The sequence below is a fragment of the Schistocerca nitens genome, chromosome 4 (genome assembly GCF_023898315.1).
Source record: "Schistocerca nitens isolate TAMUIC-IGC-003100 chromosome 4, iqSchNite1.1, whole genome shotgun sequence".
NCBI lineage: Eukaryota > Metazoa > Arthropoda > Insecta > Orthoptera > Acrididae > Schistocerca > Schistocerca nitens.
Window position 1 is genome coordinate 535,316,120 of NC_064617.1, and position 25,007 is coordinate 535,341,126.

General features: G+C 40.5%; 1 protein-coding gene across 1 annotated transcript in view; it reads right to left on the reverse strand.

Moving 5' to 3' along the window:
- The window catches only part of LOC126251312 (nucleoporin Nup188), a 255,349-nt gene that overhangs the window by 22,642 nt on the left and 207,700 nt on the right, over positions 1-25,007 (reverse strand). The window contains exons 20-22 of the mRNA XM_049951637.1: positions 17,086-17,223; positions 16,693-16,977; positions 11,317-11,480 (exon numbers count right to left, since the gene is read on the reverse strand). Coding sequence (XP_049807594.1) covers positions 11,317-11,480; positions 16,693-16,977; positions 17,086-17,223 — 587 coding nt within the window. The remainder of the gene's footprint in view (positions 1-11,316; positions 11,481-16,692; positions 16,978-17,085; positions 17,224-25,007) is intronic.

A 25,007-nucleotide genomic window follows, 5' to 3' on the forward strand; every position in this document is an offset into this window, starting at 1 on the left:
GAGTCTGGTCCAGTCCCAGAAAGTATCCTGTCGCAAGTGGGGCACTTTTGTGGTTCTTCTGTGTGGGATTCTGGGTTCGAGGGGATTAGGAAGTGGCTCTGGTTATTTGCTTCTGTACCAGGTCGGGAGGGTAGTTGCGAGATGCGAAAGCTGTTTTCAGGTTGTTGGTGTAATGGTTCAGGGATTCCGGACTGGAGCAGATTCGTTTGCCACGAAGGCCTAGGCTGTAGGGAAGGGACCGTTTGATGTGGAATTGGTGGCAGCTGTCATAATGGAGGTACTGTTGCTTGTTGGTGGGTTTGATGTGGACGGACGTGTGAAGCTGGCCATTGGTCAGGTGGAGGTCAACGTCAAGGAATGTGGCATGGGATTTGGAGTAGGACCAGGTGAATCTGATGGAACCAAAGGAGTTGAGGTTGTGTGGCTAAACATGCCTTGGTGCACGGCCAGCACATCTTGGCACAGTGTTACACCGTCCTGGTTATCTGGATACTTCCCACCAACACCAACCTATCCGAACTCCGTAGATGGGAACTTGCTCTTCAATATATCCTCTCTTCCCGTTACCCACCAGGCCTCAATCTCCGCTAATTTCAAGTTGCCGCCACTCATACCTCACCTGTCATTCAACATCATCTTTGTCTCTTCACTTCCGCCTCGACTGACATATCTGCCCAAACTCTTTGTCTTTAAATATGTCTGCTTGTGTCTGTATATGTGTGGATGGATATGTGTGTGTGTGTGTGTGCGCGCATGCGAGTGTATACCCGTCCTTTTTTCCCCCTAAGGTAAGTCTTTCCGCTCCCGGGATTGGAATGACTCCTTACCGTCTCCCTTAAAACCCACATCCTTTTGTCTTTCCCTCTCCTTCCCTCTTTCCTGATGAGGCAACAGTTTGTTGCGAAAGCTTGAATTTTGTGTGTGTGTTTGTGTTTGTTTGTATGTCTATCGACCTGCCAGCGCTATATATGACTACTACAATATGGAAATGAATAAATAGCTACTCCAACAAAGTAGTAAATGAATACATAAACAAGTTCATAAAACAGTTAGTAAATTACAGAACCTGCTGTCAAAATGACATTACTTCAATTTAAAATTACTCCAGATGTTTCATTTTGATGCCGAGTTCAGAAGTGAATCAGAGTCATCAGTACAGATGGTATTTGTATCACTTCTTTCTTGAGATCCTTCCATGATTATCACATAATGCACATTTTTCGGCTTCGTGTTGTACTCTTAAGGTTTTTGTCTGTCTTGATTACAAGAAGTCTTTGGTTTGGATTGTGATTTGATCCAGTGTTGATGAGTATCGTGAGTCACAGTGTTTGCCTTTGAGGTTGTTATTTCTGTAGGGGTCACAACATTTTCATGTCAGGTCTTGCCCAGAATTTACAATATGAACTTTACGTCACCCACAGAAACGTGAGATGGATTATTTTCCCCTAGTTCCACTTCCATTGAGCAGATACCATTGAATAATTGCAGTTTATGCAGTCTTGACTTTCTTTCATTAACTACAGATTTAACCTCTTTGTACTTCAAAAGAGCATCTTTTATTAACTGATTATCAAATTTGATAAGCTCTTAAAAAGGATTCGTCTGAAAGCTAGCAAAAGTTTTCAGTTTTATTTATGTGCCTTTCAACAACTCAGTGCCTCAACTACCGTATTTACTCGAATCTGAACCGCACTTTTTTTCCGGTTTTTGTAATTGAAAAAACCGCCTGCGGCTCAGAATCGAGTGCAAAGTAAGCGGAAGTTCTAAAAAATGTTGGTAGGTGCCGCCACAACTAAGTTCTGCCATCGAATATATGTAGCTCTACACAGGCATGCTTTGCAGGCACAAAGATAAATACTGGTGCCAAAACCTCTGCGTCAGTAAATAAAAAAAGGGGGTGGAAGGTGAGCTTTTTTCTCCACCCCGAGATCAACCACTGCATTTTCATACATTACCCAACGAAGTAAATACAAATTCCGTATTGTTCATCTTCGAATGCAGCAGCATTTCAATGTACTACAAAAATCCGACTGGCAAGACAGTTGGGAATGTTTGTCAATATGGCCAACTCTACGTTCTGAATGTTTTCCTACCTGTGAGAAGAGATGGTTGCTAATTAGGAACTTTTATGTATTGTGAATCACATTCAGTATACTCTTCACCATAAGAATAATACGAATATAAACATTTTGCCATGTACTGTTTCGTGTTTGCTGCTATCTCATTTAAATCCTGTCTGCCTAATAAACTACAAAACTAGGGTGAGACAACAGCAAACACGTAAGAATATACATATCATGTCATGTTTCTATTCGTATTATTCTTATGCCTAATAGTGGTACAGTCAGAAATGAAGCACGGCAATTGACTAGATTTTTAAGTCTAAGATGACTCTCATTTCTGTGCAGAATGTAATGTACTAAAGAGGCGTCTACAAAGATTTTCAAATGGAGAAACATTTTCGCTAAACTCTCGTTCAGAACATCTACTATCATACGCAGTCTATTATTTGGTTCTTTGATCATTATCAATAAAAGCAGCAGTGTAAGTAACAATAAATAGCAGTCTCTTGCGATTGTTTTGCTAATGAGACAATTCTTCTCTTTTGTTTTTTAATTGTAAGCGGTGGTAGCGTGCACAAAAGCAAGCCATGCCGCGAGCGGCGACAGATCGTAGACACACATTATCAGAATGCAACAAACAATGCACGACACAGTACAGTAATGCATTTTCAGCTTAGAGTGACGTAAACACCTATAACAAAGAGAACGGCACTTATCAGATCAAAGAAAAATAAGCAATCAATTCAAACCAGACGAAGCACGTGAAAAAGGAAGGGTACCCGTATAAATAAGGACGGAGCGCCTGACGCATAGCAATGGCTACCTGGTAAAGCTTAAATGCTAAGCTTATGACTCGAACCAAACTACTGTAGCTGTATCGTCATTCATTCGACCTAAATTGTGTCTCATATTACAATGGACCAACTTCGTTTCAATTTGGAGGTGCGGCCTAAAACTTTACTCTCCCTTTGAATTTCGAGTCTCAAATTTCAGGTGTGGCTTAGATTCGGGAAATTTTTTTTCCCTTGATTTCGAGCCTCATTTTTCTGGTGCAGCTTAGATTCGAGTGCGGCTTAGATTCGAGTAAATATGGTATTTGGTGAGTTGTTATCTTAAGTCATTAAATTTTATTAGTATTATGCAATTTCAGTTTGTCAAAAGGACACTCTAAGTAAATTTATATGTGATGTATGATATGTGAAACAAACTTTATCTGTTGGTAAAGTAAAATATACAGGCTCTGACACTAAGTTTGTGAAATGCTCTAATACACTATCTGATCAAAAGTATCCAGATACCTTTCAGTGGACATTAATATGATGTATATCCACCCTTCACCTTTATGATCACTTGAACTCTGCTCGAATTGCTTTCAATGAGGTGTTTCAATGTCTGTGGAGGAATGACAGCCCAGTCTGCCTCAATAACTGAAACCAGAGAAGGTAGTCATGTTGGATGCCGGTGCAGGAGGGAAGTCAAGATTCTAACTCATCCCAAAGGCATTCCATTGGGTTCAAGAAGGGACTCTGGGCAGGCCGGACTATTTCAAGGATGTTGCTGTCCACAAACCAATGGATCACCAATGCTGCTTTATAACAGGGTGCATGTCATGTTGATACAATCAGTCATCATCTACAAACTATTCCTCTACTTTACACAGTACACAGCTGTGTAAAATGTGTTTGTATCCCTCCAAACTTTCATTTTCTTGAGTGTGATGAAGGGACTACACCCCACCACAAAAAACATGCTTCTACTGTAACACTACCTCTTACACATAATGGCAGGTAACGTTCTCAAGGCATTAACCACACCCAAACCTTCCACCATATTACCATAGGGTATAGCATGGTTCATAACTCCAAACCATCAATTTTCAGTCATCTACTGTCTAGTGGTATATCTCTTAACACTACCTCAAGCATTGCTTAGCACTGACTACAATAATGTGTCGCTTATGAGGAGATCCTTGACCACTGTACACTAATCTTCTTAAGTCCTTATGTTCAGTCATCTTGCTGGTACTCACTTAGTGACTCCTATTGCTGACTGCATACAATTTTCTACAACCATTGTCTGCAATGATCTGCAGTCCCTGTCTGTCAGTACATGAGGACTGTCTTGTCTTATTTAGGTGTGATTGGTCCTTTGCATTTCCACTTCAGTGTCACATCACTGACAGTTGACCTGGGCAGTGCACATTAGAAGTCATTCGGCCCTCCTGATCGACCCATTCTGTTGTTACTGTTTTTCTACTGACAACACAATACTCCCCACCAACTTCCATGCTGGCGGGTCCACCTCTTGTTACCTTTAGTGGTCAATTCTGCATTGCATAAGGGTTTCCAGTTACTTTTGATCAGACAGTGTGTGTTTTTCAACTTTGCATAAGTTTTCTTCAATTTTTCTCTCTTATTCTTCTTCTTCTGAATATTTTTCTAGTTAGAAATTTCACACATGAAAGAAGTGAATGATCATTTTATAAATGTCATATTTATCCACTACTATCTTCTTCAGTAGTGCGGTAGTGAACTTTTGCAAGATCAAAGATCAAAAAAATATTAATTACTCTGAACACTACTAAAATTCATTACTAAAAAGTAATACTCTTCTGTTCTCTGAACATGTTTAATGCGCCACTGTACCATTCCTTTGGTGTTGTAAATGTGTTTAATGGTACCCACTCACTGAGTCTTGAGTGCACTAGAATAACCAGATGTGCTGTTGCTCAGACACCCATGTACTGTGGACAAATGTCTGTTCATATATAACTTTCTGTTTAAAGCGCTTGGAATTTAACTGAGGCATGTACTGTGTGTGCATTTGATGATGTGGTCTTGTTGCGATTTTCACTTTGTGAGGACTGATTTCACAGATATTGTCATTACTTTTTTACTGGGCTTTAAGTACGGCAAATTTCATTTTTATAAAGAAAAAGTTTTTTTTTTTTTTTTTTTTTTTTTTTTTTTTTTTTTTTTTTTTAGATTGTCACTGGGGACGTAAATGTTGAAAGTGTAATTCTGCTATACAGTGTCACAGTACTGACAGTCAGAACTATCGAGCGTGATAGTGAAACAGTTGCAGAAAGAGCAGGTTTAATTTTGGTGAGCTTGGGCTTACACCAGGGCCTATAAAATGCTCCAATTATTCTGCCATTTTTCATTACATTTCTAACAGTAAACCTGATGAAATTTTAAGTAGATGGAATTTCTTCATTTTATTTACACATTATGATAAATATGCCACAAAGAAACACTTCCTATTTTGCAAAGAGAAAGGTACAGGATGCAGAAAGGCTTATTGTGGTCTGTTTTCTCATGGCTAAGACAAATAAGCTGAAAATAAACTATTATTGGTCTACATATGTACTTTTGAACACTCAATTTGCCAATGGAAACTTGTTTAGAAATTGCTATGTGTAAATTTTACTATCGTCACACTTATGTATTACTGAAGTGGACAGTTCATTTAAAATCATGAATACTATAGCAAATTGTAGAGGCATTCCATAACACATTTATTCTTCATCAAAAGTTCTACACTGACTAAAACTTACTGTTGTTGAAAGGGCAATTATCTTTTCAACAATTTAATCCTTCTAAATGAAGTAGCATCTGACGAAAAACATTTGGGCTGTGCAATGTGAGACTAGTAACGCCTACAATTTTATTGTACAAAGACACAGTAATGGAAACTGTTTCCAACAGTCTGGGAAAATAGCGTCACGTGGGAACATTCATGAAGACTCATTTGATACTTAGCTTTAACCAGTTGCAGTTCCATACACAGAGTAGTTATAAAAGTATTTGGACAATCAGATACACTAACTTTGAAGCTTCTCTCCAAATTACTTACTACACTGACTAACACACATACTGTAGTTTCAGATGCTGTGCTATCCATTTTATGAATGAAGCACAAAAGTTAAAAATACAATGTGTCAACTAAAGAAAAGTTATTAATTATTCATCTACATCTACATCCATACTCCGCAAGCCACCTGACGATGTGTGGCAGAGGGTACTTTGAGTACCTCTAATGGTTCTCCCTTCTATTCCAGTCTTGTATTGTTCGTGGAAAGAAAGATTGTCGGTATGCCTCTGTGTGGGCTCTAATCTCTCTGATTTTATCCTCATGGTCTCTTCGTGAGATATACGTAGGAGGGAGCAATATACTGCTTGACTCCTCGGTGAAGGTATGTTCTCGAAACTTCAACAAAAGCCCGTACCGAGCTACTGAGCGTCTCTCCTGCAAAGTCTTCCACTGGAGTTTATCTATCATCTACATAACACTTTCACGATTAGTAAACGATCCTGTAACGAGGTGCGCTGCTCTCCGTTGGATCTTCTCTATCTCTTCTACCAACCCTACCTGGTACGGATCCCACACTGGTGAACAATATTCAAGCAGTGGGCGAACAAGTGTTCTGTAACCTACTTTCTTTGTTTTCGGATTGCATTTCCTTAGGATTCTTCCAATGAATCTGGCATCTGCTTTACCGACGATCAAATTTATATGATCATTCCATTTTAAATCACTCCTAATGCCTACTAACAGATAATTTATGGAATTAACTGCTTCCAGTTGCTGACCTGCTATATTGTAGCTAAATGATAAAGGATCTTTCTTTCTATGTATTCGCAGCACATTACACTTGTCACATTGAGATTCAATTGCCACTCCCTGCACCCTGCGTCAATTCGTTGCAGATCCTCCTGCATTTCAGTACAATTTTCCATAGTTACAACCTCTTGATATACCACAGCATCATCCGCAAAAAGCCTCAGTGAACTTCCGATGTCATCCACAAGGTCATTTATGTATATTGTGAATAGCAACGGTCCTACGACACTCCCCTGTGGCACACCTGAAATCACTCTTACTTCGGAAGACTTCTCTCCATTGAGAATGACATGCTGCATTCTGTTATCTAGGAACTCTTCAATCCAATCACACAATTGGTCTGATAGTCCATATGCTCTTACTTTGTTCATTAAATGACTGTGGGGAACTGTATCGAACACCTTGCAGAAGTCAAGAAACACAGCATCTACCTGGGAACCCACGTCTATGGCCCTCTGAGTCTCGTGGACGAATAGTGCGAGCTGGGTTTCACACGATCATCTTTTTTGAAACCCATGCTGATTCCTACAGAGTAGATTTCTAGTCTCCAGAAAAGTCATTATACTCAAATATAATACGTGTTCCAAAATTCTACAATGGATAGATGTTAGAGATATAGGTCTATAGTTCTGCACATCTGTTTGATGTTCCTTCTTGAAAACGGGGATTACCTGTGCCCTTTTCCAATCCTTTGGAACGCTATGCTCTTCTAGAGACCTACGGTACACAGTTGCGAGAAGGGGGGAAAGTTCCTTCGCGTACTCTGTGTAAAATCGAACTGGTATCCCATCAGGTCCAGCAGCCTTTCCTCTTTTGAGCGATTTTAATTGTTTTTCTATCCCTCTGTCATCTATTTCGATATCTACCATTTTGTCATCTGTGCGACAATCTAGAGAAGGAACTACAGTGCAGTCTTCCTCTGTGAAACAGCTTTGGAAAAAAACATTTAGTATTTCAGCCTTTAGTCTGTCAGCCTCTGTTTCAGTACCATTTTGGTCACATAGTGTCTTGGCATTTTGTTCTGATCCACCTACAGCTTTGACATAAGACCAAAATTTCTTAGGATTTTCTTTATTTACGACGTAAAAAGACTGTGTGAAAACTTGTGATAGGTATCAGTAAACATACATTTTTTTGGCTCTGAGAACTGTTGGACGTTTTACTATGCTTATTTGTTTGAAATGTGTTTTTACAGTTCCAATAAGTGTTCATCTGAAGTTAACATATTGTTGTGACTCATTACCACTCAAGATGGAACAACTGAATCACATCCTCTGCCAGGGTTTAGACCACCTCTTGTCATGCTCCGAAATGAGGAACGTCCAAAAGACTATCCCTCCCACAGTGGTATTCTGCTGGTCACCGAATCTACACAATATCCTCGCCCATCCCTACACAACTCCTTCTCCCAATCCCTTGCCTCACAGCCCATATCCCTCCAATAGACCTGGATGCAAGATCTGTTCCACACATCTTCCCACTACCACCTACTACAATCCGAACACGAGCATCACCTATCCTGTGAAACCATTCATTTGATCTACAGGCTAATTGTCAGTATGAATGGTCACTGACGAACTGTGGCCAAGAAACAGCTGGACCACCCGAATGCTGTTCACCCCACCCAACATGACATTCTTTATTTCAATGACTGCTTCACAGCCTGCACCATTTTGATACTTCCCACCAACACCAGCTTTTCCGAATTTCACAGGTGGGAACTCTACCTGCAATATATCCTACCTTCTCATAATCCTCCTGGCCTCAACCTTCATTAGTCATTGTCCTCACCCATCTAGCCCGTTCCCTGTTCCCATTCCAGCACTACACATCCCTCTATTTCACACACACACCCACAGTCCTTTTACTTCTCTCCTTTTCCAATAACCCCCGCCCCCCTCCCCCGACTACCTTCCGTCTAACTTCCTGACGGCACCTAGCAGCCCATCCTCTCTCCACCTCGTCCCCATATGCTCCTACAAGCAGTGCTTTACTGTCCCCCACCCCTACCCTACCATCTCTCCCTCTCCCTGCCCCAACCTCCTCCTACCCCCACCACCCAGTTGCTTCTCCCATCATGCACTGCTGTTCGCAGTGTGGCCTCACCAGCCAGACTGTGTTCATTTGTGTGTGATTTACATTTGCATGAGTGTGTGTGTTGTCTATTTCCAATGAAGGCCTTTTTGCCTGAAAGTTTACTTTCTGACAGTTTTCTTGTTGTGCCTATTGCGACTCAGCATCTTCGCTATATGGTGAGTAGCAACTATCCTTTAATATTGTTACAAATTACTGTGCCAACACAGATGAATGGGAAAGATCCGAATTTTTTGTGTTCCATATAATGTACTTCATAACTTAATCACAAAAAATTAGAAATTAAGCATTAATAAATTGAAGAGAGAAAAAATTAAGATCGTTATCGATTTCTGATACGCAAGAAGTATATCAAAAGTTAAGAAATCCATTGATAAGCAAATAAATAGCCGGCTGGAGCTGTAATGTAGTCACACTGTTTGCTTTGTATACATGTTACAGACAGGCAATCTTTTGTCATGTGACTAAGCACTCATTTTTCTATAGCATAAGGAATACACTGCACATGAATATATCAAGCAGGTAACATGAAACAGATTTGGGCAAGAAGGAGCAAAAAGATTATTAGTGGGGTGCACAATGAATATCATAGAATTAGAGCAATATCACAGATGTTTAATATATTTCATTCACATATAAATGGCACAGTAGGATACTGTGCACTATTTACTTTCCGATATAAACCTTAGACTCCTATGCAGGCTGTGAAATTGTATGAATTGTGTCACAATAACTGGCCTCCATAAGTTTGGAAACACCTAGTGATTAAGGACTATGGAAAGGAAATAAAATAAAAAAATTGCATTTTGTTGTTTTCGAAAAGTTTATTAAGTGTTATCTGGCCACATGGAGAAGAAGAGCTTCAGAACTTCCACGAACCTCTCAATCAGCAGCAAAGCAAAATTCACTTTACCATGGAGATAGAAAAGAACGGGGTATTGCCTTTTTTCGGCCAGGCGGGAAGCTTGGACACAGAGTTTACAGGAAGCCCACCAACATGGACAGGTACCTGCAAGCATCCTCCCACCACCATCCTATGCAAAAGAATTCGGCCCTGCAAGCTTTAACAAAGAGAGCCTACAGGATCAGCAATGAGCTAATGGCTACGACATGAGGACGATACACAGAACGATGGCGCTGAAGGAGGGGGGGGGGGGGGGGCAACAGGGAAATGCAGAACAAAGCACACAACACCGTCATGCTACCATATTTACAATGGGTTATTGAACGTCTGGGCAAAATTCTCCATCGGGCAGGTATTAAGCTGATTTTTCGTAGCAACAACAAAATAAAAGACATTCTGTGCTTGACAAAAGATACAACTGACAAGCTTCATGTCGGCAGAGTTTATGAAATTGGGTGCGAATGTGGACTAGTGTATGTAGGTGAGACTGGGTGTCCATCAAGCACAAGGTTAACTGAACATGAGATATATATCTGCCTCAAACAATACAACAAATCAGCAGTGGCAGAACAACAGGAATAGTGCAGGATAAAGATCGAAATTCGAGAGGCCCACGTACTGGCAAAATAGCCGTTTAGTTTGAGGAGGAAGATTAGAGAGGCTATAGAAATAGCCAAGCGACCTGACAATATGAATAGAGAAGACGGGCACCGACTTCCAGCGTCTTGGCTGCCAGCAGTGACAGCTTTGCGGAAGTACAGCTCTCGCAAAGCGACAGGCACGTGGTAGGCCACAGCGGTGGAGGGTACACAGAGCGCTGACGTGGCCTAGTCGATACTACACAGTAGTCGCCGCTCAGTTTCCTATTCGCCGATTTCCACCAATGGCAAGCACTAAATAAAACTCCAATGGAAAATGTCTATTCCTGCCAATTACAACACGCAACGCAAAGACCAATAAAATGAACTCCTAATACCCTTCCTCCTCACCCTCACATCCAGTGACAGCACTCCTCCACAGTATATAAGTAACCAAACTAGTGCTCATTCAGCAGTTAGAAATACGCCCTGAGGTAGGCGCCTTGCAACCGTTGCCAAAACATCAGAATTTTATAGATGACAATGCGGACTCAAACCCAGAAGAATTTTATTGACTGACACTGTCAAAGCTTTCGGCCAAAAAGGCTCTCATCAGAATTAGACAATTCTGATGAAGGCCTGTTTGACTGAAAGCTTTATTAGAAAGCCTTTCTGTTGTGGCTATCTACGACTTAGCATCTCCGCTGTACGGTGAGTAGCAACTATTCTTTTCATAACAAAGGAAAACACACATACATTCACAGAAGCAGGCATACCTCACGCAGACATGACCACTATCTCTGGCTGCTCTGGCCAGACCAGGTGGGGGGCGTCATGTGTAAGGTATGCTTGCTTATGTGAATGTGTTGTGTGTGTGTGTCTTTTCTTCCTTTCATGAGGAAGATTTTGGTTGAAAGCTTAGTGTGTACCAGTCCTGTGTTACCTTTACAGTGAGTAGAAATCTATCCTTTTCATAATATTGTTGAGAATTTTGTTTCTTAAGGATCATTTTATTTCCCTTACAATACTAACACATTAGGACAATATCTGTTACCTGTTCTGAACTTCTACTATCTCTGGAGCTGATTCAGTTTCATCGCCTGTTAAAGAAGTAATTTTGGTGACTGGTTTAGACCGTGGCTGTTTCACAAGCATTTTAAGAAGAGAAGGATGTATCAAGAGGGCACCAGTATAGTAGAAACAGGCTTTTACTCCATCCTGTAAATAGAAACATAAATTATCATTCTTAAATCAAATACGACCTTATGCTTTTCACAAATTATGACAAATATAAAATTGCACTCAGTATTGTGTTTGTCTCAAAGCAATGCACATATGCATACACTGAACTTTCATTTCTTAATAATACTGAATTCTGGCTTTACATAAATGATGTATGAGGTAAAAATTCCAAAAAGCAAAAACTTTACAACACTTTCTCATTAGGTATCTGAGAAACAATGCCACAATTTGGCATAATTTATTTATCATCATATCAGTTTTTCGATGAATTCAGTTAAATGTCTATAAGTAATAATTGAAGGAATAAAAGTAATTGCGCACCATGTAGCTGAAGCATTGAGTAATTGACAAGCATATAAACAAAACAGAAAACATCACTGAGCTTTTGGACAACATTCAAATTTGGTGCCAACTAACACACACACACACACACACACACACACTGCCCCAGCTAACTACATTGTTAACAATACACCCTGATGAAACACACTAATTACATTAATGCATTTTTATGTACTAGTTATCTCTGAAGAAAGACATTGTCCAAAACAGCTGTTTTCAATCTTCCTTAAGGCATGACAGTCATTCAATGCTTCAGTTACATAGTAAATGATTATTTTTACTTCCATTATATTATAGCACCCAGGAATGTCCAGTAAAATATGTACACATCTACATGGTTAGCTTGCCACCGCATTACAATGCAAGATTTGAAAATGACTTTGTTCTGGTCCACAGCTGAAATTTCATCAATAACATGTGAAATAGGTATCCTGCCTAACTTGTTCTTGAAAGATTCAGTAGTACGCGAATATCAGAAATAGCACAAGGGAGACTATTATTGTGCATCATTGATAATGCTGCTGTATACTTAACACAAATAACACTAAAAATAAATTAATATAGCATCTTCAGTTGTTTAGCAACAGTCTCTGGAGGGGGGGCGTCAATTCTACAGACTAGTCTAGAAAATTTTAAGAAAGAGACAAGAAAACAAAAAATGTGTAAAGCATATTATATGTTGTTTATCTTCAGGCAGCCCCCCTCCCCCCAAGAACCATAGACCTTGCCATTGGTGGGGAGGCTTCCGTGCCTCAGCGATACAGATAGCCGTACCGTAGATGCAACCACAACGGAGGGGTATCTGTTGAGAGGCCAGACAAATGTGTGATTCCTGAAGAGGGACAGCAGCCTTTTCAGTAGTTGCAGGGGCAACAGTCTGGATGCTTGACTGATCTGGCCTTGTAACACTAACCAAAACGGCCTTGCTGTGCTGGTACTGCGAATGGCTGAAAGCAAGGGGAAACTACAGCCGTAATTTTTCCTGAGGGCATGCAGCTTTACTGTATGGTTAAATGATGATGGCGTCCTCTTGGGTAAAATATTCCGGAGGTAAAATGGTCCCCCATTCGGATCTCAGGGGCGGGGACTACTCAGGAGGACGTCGTTATCAGGAGGAAGAAAACTGGCGTTCTATGGATCGGAACGTGGAATGTCAGATCCCTTAATCGAGCAGGTCGGTTGGAAAACTTAAAAAGGGAAATGGATAGGTTAAAGTTAGATATAGTGGGGATTAGTGAAGTTCGGTGGCAGGAGGAACAAGACTTTTGGTCAGGTGAATACAGGGTTATAAATACAAAAACAAATAAGGGTAATGCAGGAGTCGGTTTAATAATGAATAAAAAAATAGGAGTGCGGGTAAGCTACTACAAACAGCATAGTGAACGCATTATTGTAGCCGAGACAGACACGAAGCCCACGCCTACTATAGTAGAACAAGTTTATATGCCAACTAGCTCTGCAGATGACGAAGAAATTGAAGAAATGTATGATGAAATAAAAGAAATTATTCAGATAGTGAAGGGAGACAAAAATTTAATAGTCATTGGTGACTGGAATTCGGTAGTAGGAAAAGGGAGAGAAGGAAACGTAGTAGGTGAATATGGATTGGGGCTAAGAAATGAAAGGGGAAGTCGCCTGATAGAATTTTGCACAGAGCACAACTTAATCATAGCTAACACTTGGTTCAAGAATCATAAAAGAAGGTTGTATACATGGAAGAAGCCTGGAGATACTGACAGGTTTCAGATAGATTACATAATGGTAAGACAGAGATTTAGGAACCAGGTTTTAAATTGTAAGACATTTCCAGTGGCAGATGTGGACTCCGACCACAATCTATTGGTTATGAACTGTAGAATAAAACTGAAGAAACTGCAAAAAGGTGGGAATTTAAGGAGATGGGACCTGGATAAACTAAGCCAGAGGTTGTAGAGAGTTTCAGGGAGAGCATAAGGGAACAATTGACAGGAATGGGGGAAAGAAATACAGTAGAAGAAGAATGGGTAGCTTTGAGAGATGAAGTAGTGAAGGCAGCAGAGGATGAAGTAGGTAAAAGACGAGGGCTAGTAGAAATCCTTGGGTAACAGAAGAAATATTGAATTTAATTGATGAAAGGAGAAAATATAAAAATGCAATAAATGAAGCAGGCAAAAAGGAATACAAACGTCTAAAAAATGAGATCGACAGGAAGTGCAAAATGGCTAAGCAGGGATGGCTAGAGGACAAATGTAAGGATAAAGAGGCTTACCTCACTAGGGGTAAGATAGATACAGCCTACAGGAAAATTAAAGAGACCTTTGGAGAAAATAGAGCCATTTGTATGAATATCAAGAGCTCAGATGGAAACCCAGTTCTAAGCAAAGAAGGGAAAGCAGAAAGGTGGAGGGAGTATATAGAGGGTCTATACAAGGGCAATGTACTTGAGGACAATATTATGGAAATGGAAGAGGGTGTAGATGAGGATGAAAGGGGGAGATATGATACTGTGTGAAGAGTTTGACAGAGCACTGAAAGATCTGAGTCGAAACAAGGCCCCGGGAGTAGACAACATTCCATTAGAACTACTGATGGCCTTGGGAGAGCCAGTCCTGACAAAACTCTACCATCTGGTGAGCAAGATGTATGGGACAGGCGAAATACCCTCAGACTTCAAGAAGAATATAATAATTACAATCCCAAAGAAAGCAGGTGTTGACAGATGTGAAAATTACCGAACTATCAGTTTAATAAGTCACAGCTGCAAAATACTAACGCAAATTCTTTACAGATGAATGGAAAAACTAGTAGAAGCCAACCTCGGGGAAGATCAGTTTGGATTCTGTAAAAATATTGGAACACATGAGGCAATACTGACCTTATGACTTATCTTAGAAGCTAGATTAAGGAAAGACAAACCCACGTTTCTAGCATTTGTAGACTTAGAGAAAGCTTTTGACAATGTTGATTGGAATACTCTCTTTCAAATTCTAAAGGTGGCAGGGGTAGAATACAGGGAGCGAAAGGCTATTTACAATTTGTACAGAAACCAGATGGCAGTTATAAGAGTCAAGGGGCATGAAAGGGAAGCAGTGGTTGGGAAGGGAGTGAGACAGGGTTGTAGCCTATCCCCAATGTTATTCAATCTGTATATTGAGCAAGCAGTGAAGGAAACAAAAGAAAAATGTGGAGTAGGTATTACAATCCATGGAGAAGAAATTGAAACTTTGAGGTGCGCCGATTACATTGTAATTCTGTCAGAGACAGCAAAGGACTTGGAAGAGCAGTTGAACGGAATGGACAGTGCTTTGAAGGAGGATATAAGATGAACATCAACAAAAGCAAAACGAGGATAATGGAATGTAGTCAAATTAAATCTGGTGATGCTGAGGGAATTAGATTAGGAAATGAGACACTTAAAGTAGTAAAGGAGTTTTGCTATTTGGGGAGCAAAATAACTGATGATTGTCAAAGTAGAGAGGATATAAAATGTAGACTGGCAATGGCAAGGAAAGCGTTTCTGAAGAAGAGAAATTTCTTAACATCGAGTATAGATTTAAGTGTCAGGAAGTCATTTTTGAAAGTATTTGTATGGAGTGTAGCCATGTATGGAAGTGAATCATGGACAACAAATAGTTTGGACAAGAAGAGAATAGAAGCTTTCGAAATGTGGGTGCTACAGAGGAATGTTGAAGATTACGTAACGTAGATCACGTAACTAATGAGGAGGTATTGAATAGGATTGGGGAGAAGAGAAGTTTGTGGCACAACTTGACTAGAAGAAGGGATCGGTTGGTAGGACATGTTCTGAGGCATCAAGGAATCACCAATTTATTATTGGAGGGCAGCGTGGAGGGTAAAAATCGTAGAGGGAGACCAAGAGATGAATACGCTAAGCAGATTCAGAAGGATGTAGGTTGCAGTAGGTACTGGGAGATGAAGAAGCTTGCACAGGATAGATTAGCATGGAGAGCTGCATCAAACCAGTCTCAGGACTGAAGACCACTACCACCACCACCACAACAACAACAACAACAACAACATTGCTCCGTAAGTCTGGAATTGTCAATCCTCCCAAATTTGACTGGAAAGTCCAATGAATACTAGCTACAAGTAGCCTGAGGTATCCTAGTGTATTGTAATTGTTTCTGTCATGATTCTGTGTTCTATTATGAACTATAGTCTACGTCAAGTACAGTGCTATAGTGCACACATGGCACTTATAAAATTAATAATACTTGGAGTAAGTGTCTTACTTCCTTCACCAAATGCTAGCTCCACGGTGACTAAGGATTTCTACCTAAAAGCTCATGCTGTGCACAACAGACTGCTGATACATAAACTAAACACCATTGCTGTTCTCAACTATGGAGTCATATTCTCAGGCTGTGAATATTCTTTCCAGGGAAGTATATTGCGAGGTGTACATGAAGTGCTTTGAGAGGATGGACAGGCACATACAGCAATAAAAGGAGAGTGACTTGGAAGATGTGAATGCAAGTGTTGAGAGAGGTTGGAATTTGCACTACTGTCTCAAATATTTATGAGTGATTTTCGCACAAATTACAACCAAACATCTTCACACAAATGTCTCAGCCACATCATAACAATTATTGATCCAAAGACCCTCATTAAAAACGATTACAATGACTTTGGATGCTAAGTGACTCATTACTACCTTAAATAAGTGCTTCAAATTTTGTCCTGTCAATTCAAAAAGATTAAATTCAGTGTCTGCTTCCATCCGATTCTGTTGCACACATCTCAGTTTACAGATTCATTCATGTGGTCTCTCAACCTCTCTGAGTTATTAATATTTAGATCGTATTTTAAGTCCTAAACACAAAGACAAAATGAGTTAGTGACTTACTATAATGTATTTATGAGAATGTGAATGTGAGAACATCCAGTTCTCATGGTAATTTGACAGCACTCTTATAAAATTTAGAACTTTGATTGCTAAGCGCAGGACATCCTGTTTTAATGTATGCCTGACAGTAAGAATTGCACTTGTAAGGTACTCTTCATGAATTGCTGCAAATGATATGGCATCTTCCAGGAAATGATGACCTTGTGATGTCAGCATCCATGTGAGAACATCTAAAGATGGCCCGTAGACCAACTTCCAAGGTGTTTCAGCCCAGAAATCACTGTCCTGGCCAAAGAAAAAACCAAACAAAATAGAAATATGCAACATATCACAATAAATACATACTCTTAATTACTAAGCACTATCATTAAAAAAATCTTTTTTTCAACAAACCAGCTTTCTTGGTGGTAACAGCTCAAGCCACATGGCCGACTTCATATCCATGTGCAGAAGAGCACCAGAGAAATTTTTATTCAGCAGCAACAGCAACACATCGATTAATGAGACTGCAATATTAAAATGACGAGCAACCTGAAAGCACATATGTTTTGAATCAACAGCATATTTACAAATTTTCTGTAACAGGATAATTAAATACTATCAATCCTACTAAAATACCAACATAAATAAAAGTTTCTGGAAACATTTCTCAAACAAAGATACTTAAGTCTGTGTTAACGGTATCTCAAAAGTGTCACTTCACAGAACATGCTGTTTTTCAAGTCATGAATCCAACTGCCCAAAATTTACAGGACAAAATACTGTCAACAAGTAATTTCTGTGGCTGGGCAAAATCATTTGACTGTACAGTCCACAGCAGTCTCCTACAGAAGCTCAGATATTACGGTATCATAGATCTTGCTGGTAACTGATTTTCATTCTGTCTAACTTATAGGGGGTAGACCAGGGGTGGTCAAGATTCCGGTTTGTGCGGTTCCGGTTTGTGCGTCACGCCTGGGCCCATGTACCAAACCGCTCAGCTTTGCTTCAGTTCCCCCACTGGCATGCCAAGCTGTTTGTGTGTGAGGAGAGGTAAGAAAGGTAAACAGCGAACATGTTGCATTTAGATGGCAGTAGAGTCTTACTGCATATGAATTGGTTTTATATTTCACATTTCTCAATAACATAAATCAAGTTTTAGTATTAATTAGTTATTTTTAGGATGCTGAAGACATTTTTTATTTGGTACAAACTGTCGGCATATGGACATATGTGGGCATTTCCCAGAGTGTTGCACGCAAGTTGCAAGGTAATTGTGACTTACTTAGTTTCATAACTGAAAAAAGGCATTTCACACAAATATGTTGATCAAAACACTGAATCACTTTTGCAACCTCATTATGGAGACTTGGAAAATCTACCAGAGAAAAGCAATGAAGACATCCTCCTGGACAGTTTTAACATAAAAAGATTTCTAATTAAAGTAATATAAAAAGATTTGTAATTAAAATAGGAGTTACTTGCAGGTCAGTCAGTTACATCTTCACATGCACAGAGCCACTCTCAACTGAAAGGGGAAATGGTCTTGTAAACAGATTTAAGATTGAGTGTGTCCTCAACACCCTTATGAAACTATTATTGGAAGGCTTGTAAGGACACAATGAATTCTTCAAACCTCACACTTTCAGTCATCTTAGGTAACTGAATTATCTTTGCCACATTTTCTTTTTAAATGCATCTCCATCAAATCATAAAGAACTTACCTTTCAGTATCTTACTACAGGTAGTGTGCAGTCAAGTCCACAAATGTGAAGTCTGCAATTCATTCTGGATGTTCTCATTTTCATTGCTGCACTTTCTTTTCCTTCATAAATTCAGTGTAGGGAGAGTTAAATCAAAAAATTGTTCGAGGCATGCCCCTTTACTTAACCAACATTCTCATTCTCTGTAGTAATACATTATGTGATCAAAAGTATCTGGACAACCCCAAAAACAAACGTTTTTCATATTAGGTGCACTGTGCTGCCACCTACTGACAGGTACTCCATATCAGCGACCTCAGTAGTCATTAGTCATTGTGAGAGAGCAGAATGGGGTGGTCTGCGGAACTCATGGGCTTCGAACGTGGTCAGGTGATTGGGTGCCACTTGTGTCATACATCTGTACACGAGACTTCCGCACTCCTAAACATCCTTAGGTCCACTGTTTCTAACGTGATAGTGAAGTGGAAACATGAAGGAACACGTACAACACAAAAGTGTACAGGCTGTCCTTGTCAGTTGACTGACAGAGACCACTGACAGTTGAAGAGGGCCGTAATGTGTAATAGGCAGACTTCTATCCAGACCATCACACACGAATTCCAAACTCCATTAGGATCCACTGCAAGTACTATGACAGTTAGGCAGGTGGTGAGAAAACTTGGATTTCATGGTCAAGCGGCTGCTCATAATCCACACATCATGCCAGTAAATGCCAAACAATGCCTCACTTGGTGTAAGGAGCTAAACATTGGATAATTGAACAGTGGAAAAACGTTGTGTGGAGTGACAAATCACGGTACACAATAAGGCGATCTGATGACAGCGTGTAGGTATGGCGAATGCCTGGTGAATGTAATCTGCCAGTGTGTGTAGTGCCAACAGTTAAATTCAGAGTGGTGGTGTTATGGTGTGGTCGTGTTTTTAATGGAGGGGGCTTGCACCCCTTGTTGTTTAGCATGGCACCCCTTGTTGTTTTGTGTGGCACTATCGCAGCACAGGCCTGCATTGATGTTTTAAGCACCTTCTTGCTTCCCACTTTTGAAGGGCAATTTGGGGATGGCGATTGCATCCTTCAACACAATCGGACACCTGTTCATAATGCACAGCCTGTGGCAAGACAATAACATCCCTGTAATGGACTGGCCTGCACAGAGTCCTGACCTGAATCCTATAGAACACCTCTGGGATGTTTTGGAACGCCGACTTCATCCCAGGCCTCACCGACCAACATCGGTACCTCTCCTCAGTGCAGCACTCCATCAAGAATAGCCTGCCATTCCACAAGAAACATTCCAGTACCTGACTGAACGTATGCCTGTGAGAGTGGAAGCTGCAATCAAGGCATTACCGATGGAGGGCGTCACGAACTTGTAAGTCATTTTCAACCAGGTGTCCAGATACTTTTGATCACATATTGTATATGAAGTCTCCATACTCTTCAGTCACTTCCACTGTAAACTGTTGCAACTGAAAATGGAATAATGGGTGCGATTTCAGAAATTTTACTATTCATACCATCTGTTTCTTCAAGTGCTCCATGCCTGCAAATTTAGCACAAAGTGCATCTTGATGTACTGAACAAACTGTAAATCATAATTTTTTGCTCTTTCATTGTTATCTAAAAGTTTAAATTTTTTCTGCATGGTATTATGATGTCGTTTCCTAGTAAATAAGCAGCACACTTTGCTTATGCAAACTGAGAATTCTCATCCCTCTCTTGTCATTCCCATTCATTTTAAAGGATTGTGATGATATATCACTAGAGTGTCCCTTTTTTTGCAAACAGCCACTCGACCTGTGAACAGCTTTCATACCACAAACAAATAGCAAAGGGTAAACAGTGCTGACACCACTATTCTGTCAAACTAGGAGAGTTGTGCCCACTGCAAAATGCCACACCGCAATGCTAAATGAAATGTTGCACTGTTCTGGGTACTTCTGAGAAGGACCTAGCAAAGCAGATTGACAATGCGGACCTGGGCGCACTTGTGGCCTGCACATGCTCCACACATGAAGTTTGGCATGCTGTGGCCGGCCTTGGTGTAGACTGTCACATTAAGAAACCCATGGACTGCACACAATGAAACAGAGACAAAGAGGCACCTACAAGGTGATTGTGATCACCAAATATTACTCTCACTGCTCACCTTTTTGCAATCAATACTCCTAAGTGAGTTAGAAAATAAGATATTACTTAGCAGAGACATGCAAAGTATGTTATGATGTTGATCTGTTTGTTTCCAAAACCAATTAGTAGACTGAATTTAGCTGTTTGTGTAGATCAGTAATGTATTCTGTGCCAAGTATGGCACGATGATTTAGGTTGGCACTTGTTGATCTGCTTTGGCTGGACTGCCCTGCTAAGGCATGTCAAAATCCTCTGAGGAGGAAAGATGTTTATCTGTGGAATGGACAGGCTTTGAAAGGATGAAGATCAGTGATTATGGAGAAAGAGGACAGACACACAAAGATGAAAGGAGCCTGGGCATGTGTAGAAAGTGAGGCACCATGTGGGTGCACCGGTATTTACTGAGTGGAATCTATGCTGGCAAGAGTGGTTAGCCCTGTGGGCAGAGAAAGTAAGAGACACGGTGACTAAAAGTAGACAACGGTTCATGCAATGTGTGTCGAGTTGCCAGACACATGAAGTGTTAATGTAGCTGGTGGGTTAATAGCAAGTTTGCAAAAGGTACTGTTACCCACCTCTATTATTGGCTCATCATCTTGGTTGAACATTAACTTATGGTGCCTTGGTACTACACTGCTCATCCTTTTGCTTAAATTTTTGTCTTCTGTGGATTGTGCAGCCTGGGACTTAGAGACTAAATGGCTGCTGGAGTGTCCAGCGTTAAAGAGATTCATAAAGTGGGTTGTCACCAATTATGGAATTATCTGATGCTCACTTGTGTCAGATTTGTTATTAATCATACTGGTATAAGGTCAAGTGTGGGGACCTTGGTGTTAAGTGACTGAAATTATTTGCCTGCTAGAAACTGTCATTATTTCTGGTCTCTCATACTACACTGTTTCACATGTAGGAGCTGATACTGCCATGTATTTATGTGGACTGTGATACACAGATGGAGCATATCACTGGACAAGACGTGTGATGAGAGTAGCAGTTGTGGTACAACTAGACATTACTAAAAGGGAAACAATGTTCTGTTAGTAACAGTATAAAAACTAACGTTAGTGAGTATTAAGATCATTTGGTTACCACTGAGACTTCTATGAGACCTGGACAAAATTTGTATACTCACTTGTGTATTCTTCTAAGTTTAAAGGTTTTATAGCTCATGTGGTTATACTAATTGCATCTTGTGAGTAAGTGTGGAAAGGAGGCAGTTTAAGTAGAGCAAGGTAATAGAAATTCCTAAGGTAAAACAATAATTAAAAGATTTGCATAAAAGGTTCAATTTTTAAGATGTCATGCTGCAAATTTTACTCGTATGATTGTAATATGTTTTTTTTTTTTTTTTTTTTTAATATTGGTTCCTTAAGAAAATAATTTCATGAGAAGTGTTTACACTGCATCGAATAGTTGTATTTGAGTATTGTTGCTGGGTTGTCAGTGACCAAGTTGTTGCAACTTTGTAATTTAAAATAAATGTTTACAGCGTTAATGTTGTCACTACTCAACGAACTACTCCACCCTTTTCCATTGCGACCCAGTTATGTGTAACACTTGTGGTAGCAGAGCATTGTTGATTGATTGATTGATTAAAGAGCGATTAAATTAAAAATATAGGTTGGCTTTAACTGTTCATGAACTGATGGAACAAGAATGAGATTTTCACTCTGCAGTGGAGTGTGCGCTGATATGAAACTTCCTGGCAGATTAAAACTGTGTGCCCGACCGAGATGCGAACTCGGGACCTTTGCCTTTCGCGGGCAAGTGCTCTACCATCTGAGCTACCGAAGCACGACTCACGCCCGGTACTCACAGCTTTACTTCTGCCAGTATCTCGTCTCCTACCTTCCAAACTTTACAAAAGTTCTCCTGCGAACCATGCAGAACTAGCACTCCTGAAAGAAAGGATATTGCGGAGACATGGCTTAGCCACAGCCTGGGGGATGTTTCCAGAATGAGATTTTGACTCTGCAGCGGAGTGTGCGCTGATATGAAACTTCCTGGCAGATTAAAACTGTGTGCCCGACCGAGACTTGAACGCGGGACCATTGCCTTTCGCGGGCAAGTGCTCTACCATCTGAGCTACCGAAGCACGACTCACACCCGGTACTCACAGCTTTACTTCTGCCAGTATCTCGTCTCCTACCTTCCAAACTACCAGGCGTGAGTCATGCTTCGGTAGCTCATATGGTAGAGCACATGCCCGCGAAAGGCAAAGGTCCCGAGTTCGAGTCTCGGTCGGGCACACAGTTTTAATCTGCCAGGAAGTTTCATATCAGTGCACACTCCGCTGCAGAGTGAAAATCTCATTCTGGAAACATCCCCCAGGCTGTGGCTAAGCCATGTCTCCGCAATATCCTTTCTTTCAGGAGTGCTAGTTCTGCATGGTTCGCAGGAGAACTTCTGTAAAGTTTGGAAGGTAGGAGACGAGATACTGGCAGAAGTAAAGCTGTGAGTACCGGGCGTGAGTCGTGCTTCGGTAGCTCAGATGGTAGAGCACTTGCCCGCGAAAGGCGAAGGTCCCGAGTTCGAGTCTCGGTCGGGCACACAGTTTTAATCTGCCAGGAAGTTTGATTGAACAAGTATAACAAAACAGTCACCTGCCTGCATAGAAGGCAACTGAGCCCAGTGAGGTAAGTGTAGCTTCTGCCACTACTGCTGCAACATCTGAGGAAATTTTAGAAATTGTGTAGAGAGAGGCTACATGTATTTCTAACCAGTGCATAGATCGCAGGTCTGTTTCAACCACTGCCTTGATGGGATGAATGATTAGGTAGATGTAGACAGATCAGGCACAATGGTTGCTCTCTGATGGTAATACCATTCAGGAATGGTTGCAGGAGCAGTGTCGTCGTATGAGTGAAACCATTAGGGAAGTAAATCTGATAGATCAAGCTAACACCACTGGGCGACCAATTTTTGATACCTTATTCAGTAAGGCCAAATCCAGTGCAAGATGGATTACACAAACATTCTAAGTTGTCTTTAGATTCAGTCACTCATATAGTCAAATTTTTGAACTTTAGGGAGTACAGCACGAGTGTTCAAAATGAGTAACGTAGAGTGCGCGCTGGATAACGTGGGCAGCAGGTGCTCCGTCAGCAGCGCACATGTGGAGACAGTGGTAGTGGTGGGAGTTGTGGGCAGACTTGCAGGGGAAATGCCGAGCACTGGAGTGGAAGTGTCATTCTAAACCGAAGCCTATGCTTACATTTTCTGAAAATATTAAATGGAGTTCCTTCATACCTGCAATTGTATGGTGACCATTCAAAAACATCTACTGTCACCTCTGCTTTGCTTAGTATCTAAAAAGAATTCATCTGAAAATGCAACAAAAGCAGTGATGTATTTTTGTTTGGCTTGTTAATCATTTGTAACACTCAGACAATCATCATGAGTGGTGAATTTTGAGTAAAACGTCAATCTCTTCTTACTATGTTAAAATTTGCTTCTTTTTCCAAAACACAATGGAGTTTACACAATGTCACCTCACTAACATGTTGTGCAGACACAATTGCAAGAGAATTCTGAAACAGTGGTTTATTAAATTTATTGAGTGAGGAACTCAGGAAAATTGGATCAACAGCTTATTAAAAAGCATTGTATTTTGTCGAATAAGACAGTAGACAATGAAGTACAGATAATGAAGCTTCGTATACCGTATTTACTCGAATCTAAGCCGCACTCGAATCTAAGCCGCACCTGAAAAATGAGACTCAAAATCAAGGGAAAAAAATTTCCCGAATTTAAGCCGCACCTGAAATTTGAGACTCGAAATTCAAGGGAGAGAAAAATTTTAGCCCGCACCTCCAAATCGAAACAAAGTTGGTCCATTGTAATATGAGACACAATTTAGGTCGAATGAATGACGATACAGCTACAGTAGTTTGGTTCGAGTCGTAAGCTTACGGTAGCAGTTTAAGCTTTACCAGGTAGCCATTGCTATGCGTCAGGTGCTCCGTCCGTATTTATAAGGGTACCCTTCCTTTTTCACATGCTTCGTGTCGTTTGAATTGACTGCTTATTTTTCTTTGATCTGATAAGTGCTGTTCTCTTTGTTATAGGTGTTTACGTCTCTCTTAGCTGAAAATGCGTTATTGTACTGTGTCATGCATTGTTTGTCGCATTCTGATAATGTGTGTTTACGACCTGTTGCCGCTCGCGGCATGGCTTGCTTTTGTGCGCGCTACCGCTGCTTACGTGGTGGTGGGGGGGGGGGGGGGGAAGAAAAAAAAAGAGAGAGAGAGGAATTGTCTCATTAGTGAAACAATGGCAAGAGACTGCTACTTGTTGTTACTTACACTGCTGGTATCTTTGATAATGATCAACAAGAACCAAATAATAGACTGTGTATGATAGAAGATGTTCTGAATGAGAGTTTATCTAAAATTTTTCGCTGTTTGAAAATCTTTGCAGACGCCTCTTTAGTACATTACATTCTGCACAGAAATGAGAGTCATCTTAGATTTAAAAATCTAGTC